The following is a 17,010-nucleotide window of genomic DNA, read 5'->3' as shown; positions in this document are numbered from 1 at the left end:
ATTCTGAAAAGGTAGTTTTTACATTGACTATCGATAAAACGTATATTTGAAACGATTATTACCTGTGCAAAAAATTTCCATCCCCGCCCCCTTTTTGTTCAACATACAAATTTAGTCAAGAAGTTGTATTTTATCTATTGCTACGTTTGTCTTAGCATCAAAAATCAAACGGAAGTAAAACATTTTTTGCATTTTGCGTCAGGGGGGATAATAATGATAAAAAGGACTACAAAAAGAGTTATGAGTATTTTTTTTTTTTGAGTCTATATAAATCAAGAACGCTATCACATACATTAACAAAACAAAGTAAAAACAAATTGCTGACATTGTAATTACTGAACCAATTTATTGCTGACATTATTTAGCATAGACAACCACACACACTTAGACACAATATTATAAAATTCAAAATTATCAAATTTTCTCATTAGGCAGTGTCACTTTCTTTAAACCAACTTGTCAATGTCAAACCATTTATTTCATTAACACTAAAATCACAAACAGATCAAACACACTGTGCACATATAGAAAATATACACGCCCTGCCCTCACAAGTTAAAAAAAAAACTGTCCAGCAGGCTGTTGATTCTAGGTAACAAACATGAAATCAACTTTTTGCTGGCTCAGAAAATGTTTATGTAGCTTATCAATATTTAAATGTCACTGTTGTTTAAAATTATATATAATAAAAAATCCTATCAAGATTTTTTCAATATGCACTAATTTGATTGACAATTAATTCACTGTGATTTAACTATTCATACAGTAAACAATACTGTAAATTAATTTCTTTAGTAAATACATTACAAATGCATTTATAAAAACAACAAATTATTTCCTTTAAATAAAACCTTCAACTAAAAAATCTATTATTTTATTCGTCAAAAACTAAAACTTCATACTAAGATAAATTCTACTTATAAAATATTATTTTATCAATAAAACAAATTATTTCATAAACAAAACAAATTATTTATACATAAAACTAATTATATCAGAAACGAAACAAAGTATTTAGCATTAAAAGTTCATATTGTTCTGGTCAGATATGGCATTAAAAACCAAAAGTAAACTCGTTGGAAGAGTTCGTAAATTTGTAGTAGTTTCTCACACCTGTTTTATTGTCACATTCAAGTTTCACACCCCCAAAACTCTTATTGCACAGACTCTGCAGACTTTCAGGACCAGCGCCGACTTCGTTTGAGTTGCCGCTTGCACTGGCAGACTGCGGCTCACTCTCAAATCCAAAACTGAACGAGTTGTCTGAGGGCAGGAATTTGAAACTGTCGTGAAGTGACTTACTACAGCAGGCGGCAGAGGAGTCATTGGTGACCCTGGTATCGGAGTCACTGGCGTTCATGACTTCAATAGTATGAGGGTTAGAATTTTCAGTGTCATGGTTTGTAATGGGTGTTGCCCCATTTTGTTGTGTTGTAGAACTGAGAGTGAGGTTATTTAAATTACTTTCCAGCTGGCTATTGGCTAGAAACTGTTGCTTGGCGTGGCTTTGCTTGAGAAATTTTGATTTTCTGTGGATTTTGTTTCCCAGAGGTTGAAATCTAGAATGCCGCAGTCCTGAAAAATGAAAACTTATTCAGTTCTTGGAGTAACTTTTTAAATTTTAAGTTCAGTGTTGAAAAAATCAGATTAGGCCTGCAAAAATTAAATATACATCTATAAAACTAAATTTAATACTTGAATTTATGTTTAAAAAGTTTTATTACAAAATAAAATTATTAGAGCTGTAATAAAATATAAATTGCAAACAATTAAACAGCAAGAAAATATGTAAATCTATATTTTAAAATCTCAATAAAAAACAATCAAAACATTAAAAAAATGATTATCAGAATATGCAAATCACTAAGTTGACTAAGTCGCATACTTACCCTCAACAAAAAAATTGCTAAGAATAGTCTGTAACTAAGGTTGACTCAGCCAATGGATAAAGGTTTATTTTACATTATTTTATAATAAATCATGTCTTTAAGAAATTTTGATGACCAATTACCTGACAAGGACTTAGCCTCTGCTTCTTTCATCTTTTTTCTATAATCTCCAAGAGCATTCCTCATGGCCTGTCTCTTCTTAACCATTGGTGCCTTGGTACTGTTCAGGATCTTTAATATTTTTATTGTCTCAGCCACTGCAATTATTTTTCAAAATAAACATTTTTAAAAAACAAATTTATTTTTTTAAAAACAGGTAAGCTTTTGAAGGCATTAATTAAGAAATGCAGAACCGTAGTTATAAATATTTTTTAATGTTTCTGTATGGGCTACATAGGAAATTCTCCCCCCCCCCCCCTAAAAAATTTGAATGTTGATAAATTGTTAAAAATCTTCTACCTTGCTTAGAATCAGGAGACTGCCTCTGTAAACCAATTTCTAGTTCAGTGATGCACCATTGAAGTTCCTCTACAAATTTTTTAGCCTATAAAAAAAATAGAAAATATCAATATTCTAATACAGGGGTTAACTATCAAATTTCAATTTGGGCCCAGTTTCTTCCGAACATGTTGTGATTTTACTGAGCAAAGTTCCTCAGCCATCACTGACAAACGTTTCTTTCCGTGGACAAAAAGATCTCCGCGGGCCGGATGAGAGGACCTCGCGGGCCGCATCTGGCCTGCGGGCCATAGTTTGGAGACCCCTGTTCTAATAGTATAATACACTTGAAATAAGTATAGTGAAATTCGAAATAATCAAACCCCAGTTTTATTATGATAAGTATGACCATAATTTTTGTGTTTGCTAACTTACTTCTTCAGATGAGTTCTCCATTTAAATTTAGTAAATCTATTATTAGACACCTGGAAATGAAGAAAATAATGATGTGATTTGTTTTTGAACAAACACAAAGAACTATCTAATATATAATATAGGCCTAGATTTAATATATATTATAGGCCTATAGCCTATAGTATCTAATTCTAGTATAAGTTATTAGTATTTAAGTAGTAAGTCACAGATGATCAGAAAAAAAATCAATAAATTGTTGATCATATTCCACAATAATTAGGATATAGATCTATAGGTAATCGGGTATTAGGGTGTATATATATTGTATAATATATAGATCTAGGCCTATATATATATAATTATATATAATGCTCATTGCTCATTTATGATTTTTCATGGTAAAATCCAGTGTGAGGTGACTGGAACTTTTAGATCTAGAATCTAGATCTAGATCTAACTAAACTAAATCTATATCTCTAGGTCTTGGAATAGTATAATTGTATTTTACTCTGTTTACTGAAAAAATTTTATACTTTTATTATTAATTATTTGACAGGCATGACAGTGAAAAAAACTAAATTGAGAGAATGAATCTCAATCTCAATGACGATCGATAATCAAAATGTTGATGTTGATTTTCGTATGACACGAATGCCTTGGAATGAGCGCTAGATCTAGATCTAGGTGAATATGGCAAGCAGATCACCGTCCTAGCCTACAGCAGACAATAACTAGATTCTAAATCTAGATCTAGAATCCAGTTTGTTTCTAAGTAGAAATTAAAAAGTTATCAAAACCAAATTGAATTTAATAAATATGAAAGTGAAAGTTCCTAACTTGGCAAATCCATTAGCAATCGGAAGTAGATATAAAAGGATTTTTTTACTAAAGAGCGTAACATTTAGTGACTTCCTGAAAATTTATTTTCATAAGGGATCATCCATTTTGGACCATTTAAGACATCCCCACTCCCCACTGTACACGGGGAGGGGGAGGGGAATCGGAAAAAAGCAGGGGGGGGGGAGTCATAAAGGAAAAATTTTATCGAAAAAAAAAGTCAGAAATAAATTCGCAGAAAAAAGTCAGGGTATTTTAAGAAATATTTTGATTTAATTGTTGAGAATTCGGGAAGGTCAGAAACAAATCGACTTTTGTGGACGCGTTTGGACTGGGGGGGGGGGGGGACCCACATGTCGAATTTTTCATCAAAATACTTACAGCTAAAAATTTTAAAATAAAAAAAAAGTATAAAATGAAAAACTGCATATAAAATTTGTGAATTAAATTGGCTGTTCTTTCTAGCGTTAAAAAAAATCACCAGCTTCATGTGTGAATAAATCAAATGTATCAGGATTTAACTGTATACTGCCCGACTAAAAAAAGAAGTGGCAAATTTTTATAAGCGCGAATGGGGGGGGGGGGGGGGGGCATTGACCGCGGCAATTTTCTAAAACAATGCACGATATTTCAAGTTATCTTTAAAATTTTCAAATAATTGAAACATGTTTAAAAATAATTAGATATAGACCTCCGTGATAGATCGTGCAACCAAATCATAGTAGGTCTACACCATTATTTTGTGTCAAAGCCTATAATAAGAAGATGTAGATCTACTTCTTTTTTTTGATCAGGTGTGTATGTCTCACAAAAACTGATGGAGAAGTGTCCGTAAAGTTCAGTAAAAGTAACATGACGTCACGTTGAAGAGACGAATTTTACCCCCAACCCATATAGTCATTCATAGCAACACAGCCACAAATTACATCAAAATGATGAAACAGTTCGGTCTACAGCCCCACTTGCCCACCCTCTTAAATAAAAAATATTTTATGACTCTCTCAACCTCTGATGACTTCCTTTAGGAAAAATAGTGTGTAAAATCGAATGGTACACAGCGTCCATGCGCGATCTCACTTTCAATAAAAAAAAAAAACTAAGCGCTTAACATATTGGGCCTAATTATACTAAGTCGTTTAAAATATACCTATTTTTTCAACACTTCCTGGGCTCTACTTTTAATACTTAGTCCTAGTAAAGATCGATGTTGCCGAAAATATCTAATTTATAGCATAGTAAGGCAGAGGCGTAGCGACCCTTCCCGGCGCCCGGGGACATACTTTCAATTTGGCGCCCCTTGGGAGCAAATTTTCGATTTGCACCCCCCCCTCTAACTTTTCATTTGCACCCCCCCCTCGAACTTTTGATTTGCACCCCCCCCTCAAACTTTCAATTTGGCGCCCCCCCCCCTAAGGTCGACGCCCGGGGACATATGTCCCCCCCCCGCCCCCCCCCTCGCTACGCTACTGTAGTAAGGTACACATAGCATGTTACTGAATTAGTAATTAGAGAGATTTACTTCATGTTTGTGGACGTCCACGTGGGTGGAGGGGGGGGGGGGGGGGGGTTCGTCGAAAGTGGGGTTTTAAATTTCAAATTTTTGTGGACGTCATAAATTAATGACTCCTCGTTTTATTACTAAATTAGTACATTTTAAAAATTGCGTTATTCTTGTTTTAGCTTATTGACATTTTTCTCTTCCGAAAAATACTCCAAAAAAAGAAATAATCATGCTATTTTGGTCTTTGAAATATTCCACGCCACACATTTTGAACTCCTCTCTCATTACGTAGCCAAATCGATTGCTGACCCAAGAGTCGAGTGTGGTTTCGGTGAGTCGGTTAGTTTCGGAATGTGTTACCCCCAATTTATTTTGAGTTCCTGACTGAAATGTGTTAGGGAAAGTAAAAGCGGATGTGTATATAGGCCTACAAATGACCATTAATATAATAATTAATATATTTTGTCAATGTCACAGAAACATGTTAACTTTACTTTATGTACTATTTTAACTTTACTTTATGTACTATTTTGCTATATTAATTACATTTTGTATTATTGAAAAAAAACACAACGAAAACGATTTCGATAAACTTTAGAAGTATGGTTATTTTATAAGAAAATATTGGGGGGGGGGGGGGTGGGTAGGGTTGCCAGATACCTTTTCCGAAAATACTGGACACCTTTCCATCCTTCCCTTCTCAGGTATGCCGCAAAGCAGAAGAAGGGGGGCAACAGAGTATTTGTATTATTCATATAGTTGTCCAGTATTTATATTTATTTTATCCTGGACAGTCTGCTCAAATACTGGACTGTTTGAACTGGACACCTGGCAACCCTAGGGGGGGGGGGGGAGGTGAAAGTGTGACGTCATACAGGTCTACAAGTAGGCCTACTGATAATTTATGACAACATGTGACAATACTGAGCTATGGGGTAAACGGGACTGAAGTTGACTAACACCATTTTTGATTGACAACTAAGTAGTGAATATGTAGATATGCCTTAGTTCTAGACTAGGCCTGATTATTCCAACGATAGGCGTATTCAACTGTTTAGGCTAGCTAACCTAAATAAAGGCCGTAAACCTAAACTTTTTAAAACATTTTTCCTTGAAGACTGCTTCCTGCGCGCATGCGTGTTTGGTCAAGCCACGTACGACCAAGTTAACAAGTACCGGATGACCAAATTTTTAACTACTATTTAAGACTGAATCCACCTGGTTTTAGTTAAATACAATTGACATATTGTTGAATTCAATATCACAAAATGGTAATTCATTTTTGTATTTAGTTATTTATTATCTATACTCATTGGCAGCTTAAAATAAACACTGTAGTGCAGAGATGGAATGCCTGTTCACAAGGAAAAATAGCAGTTTTTTCAGATTTTTTGTTTGTTTTCATTGAGTTGTTTTATTTGACATTAAGAATCTAGACAAGATTTACATTTGTGGTCAGTGCGATATTGCTAATTAAAAGCTCTGTTTCATAGAGCTACTCATAATTAGATCTAGATCTAGGCCTATACAAATAATACAATTAGATCTATATTATTAAAAATATTGGTAATCTATCGTTTTGGGTACGTAAAATCGCCCGCGACTAGTAATGTGAAAAACAGGTGACTCCTTAAATTTTAATAATTATTTCACATTTTGAGGAGGATTTGTGTTTTGAAAAATACAAAAATGTTTCATTTATGTACCTGTTTTCAAACAATTGAATTAAAACTTTTCAATAATAAATGAATACTAGCGATGTTTCCAACAGATGCAACCATGCTCATTTACTCTAGCAGCCATCTTGTTTAAGTTCTTTCTTTGTTAATTTATAGCGCGAGATCAGGGGAAGGCAACTCTATTTTACAAATGGCTGCTGTTTATATAGGAAATCCTGCTCGCAAACACTGCTGTTAAAAGTTAATTTCTTGCCTATATTGATATATTTAGCTATTGATTTAGGTTATTTATTCATTTATCTATAATATTTGACACAAATATATCAAAATATACTTCTATTAAAGCCTTGACAATGAGGTAACTTTTTCGTACATTACTAGCCGCGGGCGATTTTACGTATCCAAAACGATAGATTACCAAAATATTATTGCTTAGGGGCCTATTGACAATCATGTTTGAGTCTGACCAATGTGAATGTTGAATGTATCTTTCTGAATCTTTGATTTCTAGATTTACATCTATCACCCAACAATCACTAACTCAAATGATGTAGAATAATCTTACTTAATTCTAGAAATCCGGCCTCTAGAGTCTAGTGATTATTTTCATATTTTTGCAACATTATCTTAGTGTCTTAGTGCATATTCAGTGTAACTGTGGTGCATTCATTTCATTTTGTTGGCTTTTACATTTGATTTAGGGCTTAGGGCCTATCATATTTATTTAGAATTTTAATTAAACAATGTTTGAAGGCATGTGATAAATTATTAGATCTAGATCTATAATGTATTTATTCTAAGTGCTAGAGTTTAAATCAAGACGATCGATAAAAATCAGCCTAAAATATGAGTTAACAGTAAACAATTCAATAGGCCCTAAGCCTTAGGCCTATATTATAATCTAAAACATTGACATAAAGAAATATAGAGAATTCAAGTAACCCAATAGTAAAACTAGAGAAGTGAAAGTATGTTTCCACTTGAGAATTACTAAGGCCTAACAGCATTGTTACAAAATCATTAATAGCTACTGATAAGTGATTAAACCATCTAGGCCCAAACACACAGAGAATAATTTAGGCCTAATGTTGTTGTTTTTTTTTTTAATTTTAGCCCCTGCGATTAGATGTAAAGCGCAAGCTTTCAGCTCGCTCAGATCGTGTGAAAAGTGTTGATCTTCATCCAACAGAACCTTGGATGTTGGCAAGTCTTTACAATGGAAATATACATATCTGGAACTTTGAATCACAAGTAAGATAACTTAAAAAATAAAATACTTGTCGCTAATTCTATCATAGCTTTCAACTAGGCCCTCTAGTTTATGAAGATTTATTTAATTAACCTGAAATATTACATTTTAATTAAGAATTACTTTTTTCCCAGCAACTCATCAAATCTTTTGAAGTATGTGATTTGCCAGTTCGTGCTGCAAAATTTGTTGCCAGGAAAAACTGGGTCATATCAGGATCTGTAAGTAACCTAATTATTTATGTAAAAAGTAATTTTTTTTCTTCTGTAAATAGTTCTTTTTAATATTTATTAGGCAGTAAAAAGTAACTTGAATACTCTTTGTATTACAACTTTGCCACAATAAACCATTATTTTATTTATTTACAAATGAAAGCTATGATATCCGTTGTTTTATCAGGATGATATGCACATACGCATTTTTAACTACAACACACTTGAACGTGTTCACCAATTTGAAGCCCACTCAGATTATCTGAGGTCAATTGCTGTTCATCCAACTCAGCCCTTCATTCTTACTAGCAGTGGTAAGCAAAAGTTATTTTTAAAATTAATGCTATTAATTATATGTTGTGTTGAAATTAAACTATTATACAGAGAAGTTAATGACTAATATTTCAATTATTTTACAGATGATATGCTCATCAAATTATGGGATTGGGATAAAAAGTGGACATGTACTCAAGTTTTTGAAGGACATACACATTATGTCATGCAGATTGTTATTAACCCTAAAGATAACAATCAATTTGCAAGTGCATCTTTGGACAGGACAATAAAGGTACTGGTTATTCATTTGAATAAATAGTACATATAGTGTTTTTATCAGTCTTTATTTTATAATGTAGTTACAAGAAAATCTTTATAATATGATTGACAATTGTTTTCTGCTAGGTTTGGCAACTTGGATCACAGACTCCAAATTTCACACTCGAAGGCCACGAAAAGGGTGCCAACTGTGTGGATTACTACTCAGGTGGAGATAAGCCCTACCTAATTTCCGGTGCTGATGACAGACAAGTGAAGATCTGGGATTACCAGGTTAAACATTGATTTTGTTTTCTTTTTTTGTTTTTTTTATTTATTGTATAGCTGCCGTTCAGAGTATTCCTTTGCAGCTTTTATTTATTAGACAATAACTATACATTATTTTGCCTTACAATTTGAAAGGTTAATCTGTTATTAGAATCTTAACTTTATTGGTTACTTAAAAATAGTAATGCTTTATTTTTTTTATCTCTGAGTAAACATTTGTTTCAGAACAAAACTTGTGTTCAAACTTTGGAAGGTCATGCACAGAATGTTGCTGCTGTTTCATTTCATCCTACACTACCCATAATTCTTACAGGATCTGAAGATGGTGAGCTATCTTGTTTAAATTAAGTACATTTTGCTCTCTTTCAATCTCTGTTGCTGTAGTTTTAGAGAATATAATTTTATTTTAAAATATGACAGGCACTGTGCGTATTTGGCACGCTAACACTTACCGCTTGGAAAGTACCCTGAATTATGGTCTGGAGAGAGTGTGGACTATCGCCTGTCAGAAAGGTTCTAACAACGTGGCTCTGGGTTATGATGAAGGAAGCATCATCATTAAGGTATAGCTATATATTTGTTGTGCTAAAATTAAAATACATTATAGTGTCAATGAACCTTTCATTTAATAAATTTTAAAGAAACAAATTAGCATAAGATATATTCTCTGTATCAAAAGCTTGGCCGTGAAGAGCCTGCCATGTCGATGGATTCCTCAGGAAAAATCATCTGGGCTAAGCATTCAGAGATCCAACAAGCAAATATTAAAGCCATGGCAGACCAGGAGATCAAGGATGGAGAGAGGCTCTCATTAGCTGTCAAAGATATGGGGAGCTGTGAGATCTATCCTCAGACCATCTCACACAATCCTAATGGAAGGTACAGTAGCTATATTTTGTTTACTTTAGTAATTAGTTGTACCCACATATTTATTTAATAAGCACCAGTAATACTAATTATGAATATTTATGCTGATAAGTAAGCTCTTTTGAAGAATAGAACCATTGGTTAATTATTCATGACCAAAATTTGTGGAACATGTGGGCCTAATAAATGTTGCTACCATGATTTTATTTTATAGATTTGTGGTTGTGTGTGGAGATGGAGAGTACATAATTTACACAGCCATGGCACTGAGAAATAAATCCTTCGGGTCAGCTCAAGAATTTGTCTGGAGCAGTGACTCATCAGTATATGCTGTCAGGGAAGGGAGTACCTCTGTGAAAATCTTTAAGAACTTTAAGGAACAGAAATCCTTCAAACCAGACTTTGGAGCAGAAGGTTGGTTTTCTTAACACAACTGGAGAACTAATTTTTCTTTGATAATAAGGTTATAATTTTTTATTTATTATGAATAAAAAATTAATATGCAATTTTTTATCCACGTAGGCATTCATGGAGGTAACATGCTTGGTGTAAGGTCAGTTAGCGGACTAGCATTCTATGATTGGGAAACGACAGAACTTGTTAGACGTATTGAGATTACACCCAAGCATGTATGTATTAGTGCAGTCATTTTACTTTTTGTATAGTAAATATCAGATTGAGATCCTTTGTTAAATTAGCTAAATGTATGATGTAAACTACTGTCTAAAACATAATAGATTTTAGTGCTATAACAATATTTTTTTGACTGAATAGTGATGTTAAAATCAATCCTTCTAATCTAAATTGTTGAAACTTCTGATTTTAGATTTTCTGGAGTGAAAATGGACAGCTGGTCTGCATTGCCACTGAGGAGTCATTTTTCATTCTGAAATTCAGTGCTGAGGCTGTGGAGAACGCTAAAGAGTCTAAAGATAAAGTCACTGAAGATGGCATCGAAGATGCTTTTGAGGTAAGCCAAACTTTGTAGCACTAGTTGTTTTTAGATTGTTTTTTTTTTTTTTTTAGTTTACAAGAAATAGAAAACATTTCATTTTATTTAAATACAACTTTTAGGTATTAAATGAAATTGAGGAGACTGTCAGGACTGGCATATGGGTTGGAGACTGCTTTATCTACACCAACAGTGTCAATAGGCTGAACTATTATGTTGGTGGAGAAATAGTAACAATAGCACATTTAGACAGGTAGGTTTTTTTTTTTTTTATCTTTACAAATTGTCTTCTTTTTCTACAACCAGATTCAACAGCTGTTTTAAAATGTTTATCAAAAGTTTTCCAAATTTTTTTTTCCAGGGTGATGTATTTACTGGGTTACATTCCAAAAGACAACAGACTTTATCTAGGTGACAAGGAGCTGAGCATCGTTAGCTACTCGCTACTTGTCTCCGTGTTAGAGTACCAGACAGCCGTGATGAGGAGAGACTTTGACACTGCTGATAAAGTGTTGCCAACAGTGCCACGTGAGCAAAGAACAAGAGTCGCACATTTCCTGGAGAAACAGGTCTGTTATCCCATTTGGTCAGACAAAACATTTACAACTGTCTAAATTGACTTTTCATGATGTTGTTTATAATTCCTTTCAAATTAAGCACATAAAATGCACACTCAACTAACAATTTAAAAAAAACTAAAGCACATGAAAGATACTATTTGTTTTGTTACTTAGATGAAGGCTATTTTAAAACTAGCTTTTTTTATATCCCCCTTAAGAATACAGTTTAAGAATAAACACAGAAGTAAAGAATAACAGATTAAAGTTGAGTGTTCTGTCCTCAGTTTAATCTCAGTTGAATTTAATGGTTTTTATCATTTTCCTAGGGCTTTAAATCTCAAGCTTTGGCTGTGACATGTGATCCAGAACACAAGTTTGAGTTGTCCATACAACTAGGAGACTTGCGGACTGCTTATGAGCTGGCTAAAGAAACTCAGTCGGAGCAGAAGTGGAAGCAGCTGGCTGAACTTGCCATTAGACGTTGTGAGTTTGGTCTGGCACAGGAATGTTTGCACCAGGTAAATTACCTTCACAAATCATCAAGGTTAAAGTAAAAAGTTATACTTCTCTCACTCTCTGTTGTTGTATTTCTAGTGGAGATAATTTATTTTAAAATAATACATACACAGTGAGTATATTGGCAGGTAAACACTTCCTGCTTGGGGAAAAAAACACTAAATTATGGTCTTAAAAAATTGTTTACATTTTATTTCAGGCTCATGACTATGGTGGTCTTCTCTTGCTGGCTAGCTCTGCTGGCAATAGAGAGATGGTTGGCAAACTGGGGGAGGCAGCAGAGAAATCTGGACAAAATAATGTAGCATTTTTATCAAATTTTGTTCTTGGCAAGTAAGTTGAACGGATTATCCAATTATTCAATACAATTACACATTATGATAATAATAGGCATCAGTGTTATTTTAAATTTCTATAAATAAATGTAATAATATTAACATAATAAAAAATCTATGTGAATGTTATTAAAAACATTGCAATGTTTAATATTTGTTTCTAGATGTGAAGAATGTCTTGAAATTCTTATCAACACTGGACGTCTACCAGAGGCTGCATTCTTTGCTAGAACATACCTACCCTCTCAGATTTCAAGGTATTCGTCTTTTATTATCTCATCTAGATTTGTTGTTGGTACATACAGTTTTAACTAGAAAGAATTGAGCTGAAAAGTTCCACCTTTATTTAATCTGAAATCTAAATATAGTGTTCTATGCTAGCTGTTCAGTAATTTAAATCATATTTTCTCTTTCAAGAGTTGTAGATCTATGGAAGAAGAACGTCTCAACTGTAAACAAAAAATCAGCTGACTTGTTGGCTGACCCGAAAGAGTATGAGAACTTGTTCCCTGGGCTTCGAGATGGTATCAAAACAGAACAGTACCTGAAACCCCAGCGAGAGAAGGTTTTACCAGCTGCTGCCTATTCTAAGATCCCTGTAAGTCAACATTCTTCTTAATTCATAGGAATAAAAAAAGCAGAGCTACTTTTTTAATACTGCTCTTTAAGTGTTAAAATGCTGTATATTATAATTTCTATTGGTAAAAAAAACTTATTTCATTAAGTAAAATGCTGCCCATAAACATTTATAAAGCTTTTCTTTGGATAAAACAATTTTTTTTCTCAATTTCTCTAAATATCTGCTGGTTTGGTTATTAGCAATATGTTTATGGCAATGTGGGACTTTTTGATGCATGTTTTTTTTTTTACACTACCACATCAATACAACATAATAAATATATTCTGTTAAATTGTAGAGCAACTCAGAGCGCAATCCAGTGGCGGAGATGCAGCAGGCTGAGGACAGTGGGCGTTTTGTGTATGCTGCACCAATCACAAAGGATGATGAGGAAGAAGACAACTTTCTAGAGGCTTCAGATGAATCACCAGTCAAGGTATGAATTTGATTTGAGTGCAGCTTTGCCTACCCATGACACGTCTTAGTTGGCGAATGTCTGTTTCTCCCCTATCTATTAGCTGAATTAGATTTTTCATTTCTGTAGCAGTTGCATGTCATTTGTTTTACCCTAATTTTTTAGGTACTTCATTAGCTAATCAAATTTAACTGTTAATTTTCTATTGATAATTATGTTATCTCTGTTTTAATCTATATTTACTATAATATCTAGATGTGAACCTCTTCCCTTAATTTTAATAGTTATTTTATGTTAAATAAATATAAATTATTCAATATGTGTTGCAATGAAAGTTCAAGTAAATTAGTATATTTAACTGGTTGTATTAAAATTTACCATTCCAAATTGTAAATATATAATATTTTCTGCTCATTGATAGTTTCAATAGATTTATGCTTTAAAAATAAAACGGTCTAGATTCTAAATTATGCGTCTTCACTTCCTTATTGAAAAACAATATTCAAAGTAATTTTTAATAAATTAATTATTATATGTACTCTAATTTTTTAAAATTAACAATAAAATATTCTTAAATTCTTACTATTGCTAAAGGTGAACAATAAAACTTTTTATATTCTTAGTCCTCTGCTAAAACAGAAGAACCTAGAGTGCCTCCACCCACACCTCCAACTGAAACACCTGCTGCTCCACCTGTCCTTACTCCAACACCTGCTGCTCCACCTGTCCTTACTCCAACACCTGCTTCTGTACCTAAGCCTGCAATCAACCCTCTCCCAGCCACCCCTAAGTCAGAACCTGCCCCTGATAAAACAGCTGCCCAGTCTGTAGAGGACCTTGAAAAAGAGCTTGACCTTGACTTAGAGAATTTAAATATGGATGATCTAGAAGGAGGGGTAAGTCATGATTGTGAAATCTAAAAATCTGTTAGCCATTGACACAATTCTTAGAAAAAGTGTTGTTGATACTGAGTAAAAAAAATTGATTCATTTAAACTGTTTAAGTTATGAAATATATTTGCACAAGTTTGTATAACTTTTTATGACACTAAAGTTACTGTGTTACTTGAAACAGCAACAAAAAAAATTTAAATGCATTAAGAACTGAATTTTGTAAAGTCAATAGGTTTAGGTTTTCTAACTCAGATATTGATTTTGTTTACAAAATGGGAGTTTTATAGTGTTAAAGTTTACATTCTGATTGATAAAATTTAATCTCCTTGCCCTGCACCTTTGTTTTGCATTTGTCTCACAACACACCCCAACTGTTAAATACTTCATGGGAGGTTGAAGGTTGTAAATTTTTTTTGTGAAATCACTCTGATCTGCTAATGTGCCATGACTTATGAAGAAGAATTCCATGATTCAAGTATGGTTATTTATAGATTATCTGTAGATAAAAGTTGTATAATTTATTATATTGGAGCCAATTTGATAAACTTCATTAACCCCTAAGTATGGAGTTTAATTTTAGCTTGTATTTGTTTTAAAATTGTGAAGAAAAGTTAGCATCATTACTGATAATTCATGCTTTTGTTTCTGAAAATTTGCCTTAGGGGTGGGCAGCCCTGTTTTGGGGTACTTACATTTTTAGCGCAATTTCCTTACTGACAATTGCGATTATTAATTCGTTATTTCTGGATGGATGGATGTGTGTCCGCAGCTTTAAGTCGTATCTCCTCAACGAAGCAATATCGAGGACTAGTTCCAAAAGCAAATATGTTAAGCAAGTTCCGAGGATGATTGTGGGCCCAAAAAATTCCCGGAATTCCTTCCTGGATGTCCCGGAAAAGCCAAAAAACCTTGAAAAAATGCAGTTTTTTGGCCCATATCTCGGCAACCAGACCACTTAGCGACTTGAAACATTTACCAATCGATTCCTGCCATAATTTAGAACAATATTGCCGAAGAAAGTTTTCAAAAATATCCTTTCGTTCTGTCACAAAAAATTAATTAAGGAAATTGCGCTTAAATTGTCACTAGACTTTTTATTAACTTGTTTAAATATTACCATGGCACAGACTGATCCGATGGCAAATTAATTTTTAAATGCCTATTTTTAAAACCTCATTATTAAGTAATATATTTTTATAAATTTAAAAATAATTGTTTGGTTGCCTGAATGTCTTTATTTATGTGTTAATTATTACATGATTTGGTGTTTTCCTGCTATCTAATTTAAAACCTTTTAATTATTTCAGGAGATGAATCTAGATGAAGATGATTTACTTCAAGACTGAGTTTCATGTGATTACTGTGTATTTTTATTGACCAAATTGGTTAGGGTTTAAATGCTATGAATGAGATGCACTGTTTTTATTTGACCAATGATAGGCCAACACTTTTTATTCAGACCTAAGAGGTTTATGGCTTGATTCACCATTCAAAAACATTTACCAAGTTCCTGAATATTTAAAATGTTCAGCAGCTGATGTAGATGATGATAAATGTTAAGTATTGGTGTGCAAGTATTTGTCCTTGATTGTTCAAGAAGTTTCATGTAATGTCCAATACTGACATTTTTCAAACAGCAAATCATTTTTTCACAACTTGTTAAAATCAGTGATACTTTCTAGTTTCACAATTTTTTTCTGTGTAAATACAAAAAGCACTTTTTCCTTTTAACAGCTAGCTTGATCTTGTGTATATATTTCTTTTTAGTGAGCTCTACTGGGATTTTTTTTGTTATATATTGGTGGGAACATAGTCCAATTTATTATTAATGTATATAAGAGTTAATTTAATCTAGTTAAAAATTTCTATTACATTTATGTTATAATAATGTAATTTGAAAAAAAAAAAGCTTTTCAACCATTGTCCATTCTATGAATATAACTGCCACTTTCTCATTAATGAGAGAAGTATGTTTGGGGCATGTCATTGTCTATTACATTTTAAGTGCTGTGTTTTTACATTGTTGTTTAAACAATATTTTTTCATTTGCATGAAAATCTTGAAAGGCATACTGTTTCAAAGATTAGTATTTAGGGTCATTGGGAGCCTGGCTGGTTAATGCTGCTCTTTGTGATCATAAGAAAAGTTATGAAAGCTACTGTAGATACTCGTTATCATTTGTATTATTTGATCTTGTATGATCATTGGAACAATAAACCATCTGTGAAAGAGAAATATCTGAATGTTACTCATTTAATATAAAACTTGTGGTTCTCAATGTATTATGTGAAATCGGTAACTGATAGCAACACCTGATCATCTGCTTCTGTAAGTTGCAAATGACAACAGAAATGCTAGTGATTGTCACCTCATTTCTTTAATGCTATATATCTTCTAAAGATGCAAAACCATCTTAGTTTCAAAAGAAACTGGCTGGTATGGCTATTATGAAAATTTCATTGTATTTAGACCTATCTATATATACATAATTCTCTTCTTGGAGACGATAGAAAAAACCTAGCTTTAAGCGCGCTCCCTACCACCCCCACATGGCCTGGTGAGCTGAGGTTCACGCTAAATAGTAGAGCCGGGTTTAGTGACGGCTATTAGGGGCAGATAATTTAGTTTGGTTTGAAACTATTTTAAACTTAGGGGAGGTAACTTTCAGGGGGGGGGGGGGTATCGTCCTTAACGAGCTACTGATTGTGTTTTAAAGCAAATATTTTCAGTGGCAGCGTTGGTACTGTAGAATTCACAAATTATGAATTACTGAAAAGTAGAAAATAAAACAACTAAATAGCAGCGGGTCAGC

At 33.2% G+C, this 17,010-nt stretch overlaps 2 protein-coding genes across 3 annotated transcripts; one reads left to right on the top strand and one right to left on the bottom strand.

The window, feature by feature from the left end:
* Positions 1-380: 380 nt before the first annotated feature.
* On the bottom strand, positions 381-3,592 carry LOC131932840 (UPF0488 protein CG14286). Its single transcript, XM_059289755.1, has 5 exons — positions 3,579-3,592; positions 2,763-2,812; positions 2,349-2,433; positions 2,012-2,146; positions 381-1,575 (listed from the first exon to the last, which is right to left on the bottom strand). Exons 2-5 carry the CDS (start codon positions 2,781-2,783, stop codon positions 1,055-1,057), a joined length of 762 nt encoding a protein of 253 aa, XP_059145738.1. The 5' UTR covers positions 2,784-2,812; positions 3,579-3,592; the 3' UTR covers positions 381-1,054.
* Positions 3,593-6,219: 2,627 nt separating this feature from the next.
* On the top strand, positions 6,220-16,433 carry LOC131932839 (coatomer subunit beta'). 2 transcript variants are annotated; one of them, XM_059289753.1, is made up of 21 exons: positions 6,220-6,350; positions 7,872-8,009; positions 8,142-8,228; positions 8,407-8,533; positions 8,639-8,787; positions 8,901-9,047; positions 9,267-9,366; positions 9,462-9,604; positions 9,721-9,920; positions 10,123-10,322; positions 10,431-10,537; positions 10,735-10,878; positions 10,983-11,113; positions 11,222-11,429; positions 11,747-11,938; positions 12,136-12,269; positions 12,436-12,528; positions 12,689-12,869; positions 13,189-13,326; positions 13,929-14,201; positions 15,506-16,433. In XM_059289753.1, the coding sequence occupies exons 1-21, from the start codon at positions 6,348-6,350 to the stop codon at positions 15,542-15,544; spliced, it is 2,934 nt and encodes a 977-aa protein (XP_059145736.1). In that variant the 5' UTR covers positions 6,220-6,347; the 3' UTR covers positions 15,545-16,433. The 2 variants fall into 2 exon arrangements, with proteins under 2 accessions (XP_059145736.1, XP_059145737.1); XM_059289754.1 differs by lacking the exon at positions 13,929-14,201.
* Positions 16,434-17,010: the final 577 nt, after the last annotated feature.

Source organism: Physella acuta, unplaced genomic scaffold, assembly GCF_028476545.2.
Source record: "Physella acuta isolate Inbredline_101_S28 unplaced genomic scaffold, ASM2847654v3 ptg002290l, whole genome shotgun sequence".
NCBI lineage: Eukaryota > Metazoa > Mollusca > Gastropoda > Physidae > Physella > Physella acuta.
The sequence above is the reverse complement of the archived record's forward strand: the minus strand, read 5'-3'. Positions and strand labels throughout refer to the sequence as shown.

What these genes read in the sequence shown, in the direction of transcription:
- LOC131932840 (XM_059289755.1), bottom strand. Translation starts at nt 2,783, where the DNA reads ATGGAGAACTCATCTGAAGAA. An exon ending in TGGAGAACTCATCTGAAGAA is followed by an intron (nt 2,434 to 2,762) that starts GTAAGTTAGCAA and finishes TTTTTTTTATAG; the next exon opens with GCTAAAAAATTTGTAGAGGA. An exon ending in AGAGGCTAAGTCCTTGTCAG is followed by an intron (nt 1,576 to 2,011) that starts GTAATTGGTCAT and finishes TTCATTTTTCAG; the next exon opens with GACTGCGGCATTCTAGATTT.
- LOC131932839 (XM_059289753.1), top strand. An exon ending in AAGGAAGCATCATCATTAAG is followed by an intron (nt 9,605 to 9,720) that starts GTATAGCTATAT and finishes CTGTATCAAAAG; the next exon opens with CTTGGCCGTGAAGAGCCTGC. An exon ending in TTGAGATTACACCCAAGCAT is followed by an intron (nt 10,538 to 10,734) that starts GTATGTATTAGT and finishes TTCTGATTTTAG; the next exon opens with ATTTTCTGGAGTGAAAATGG.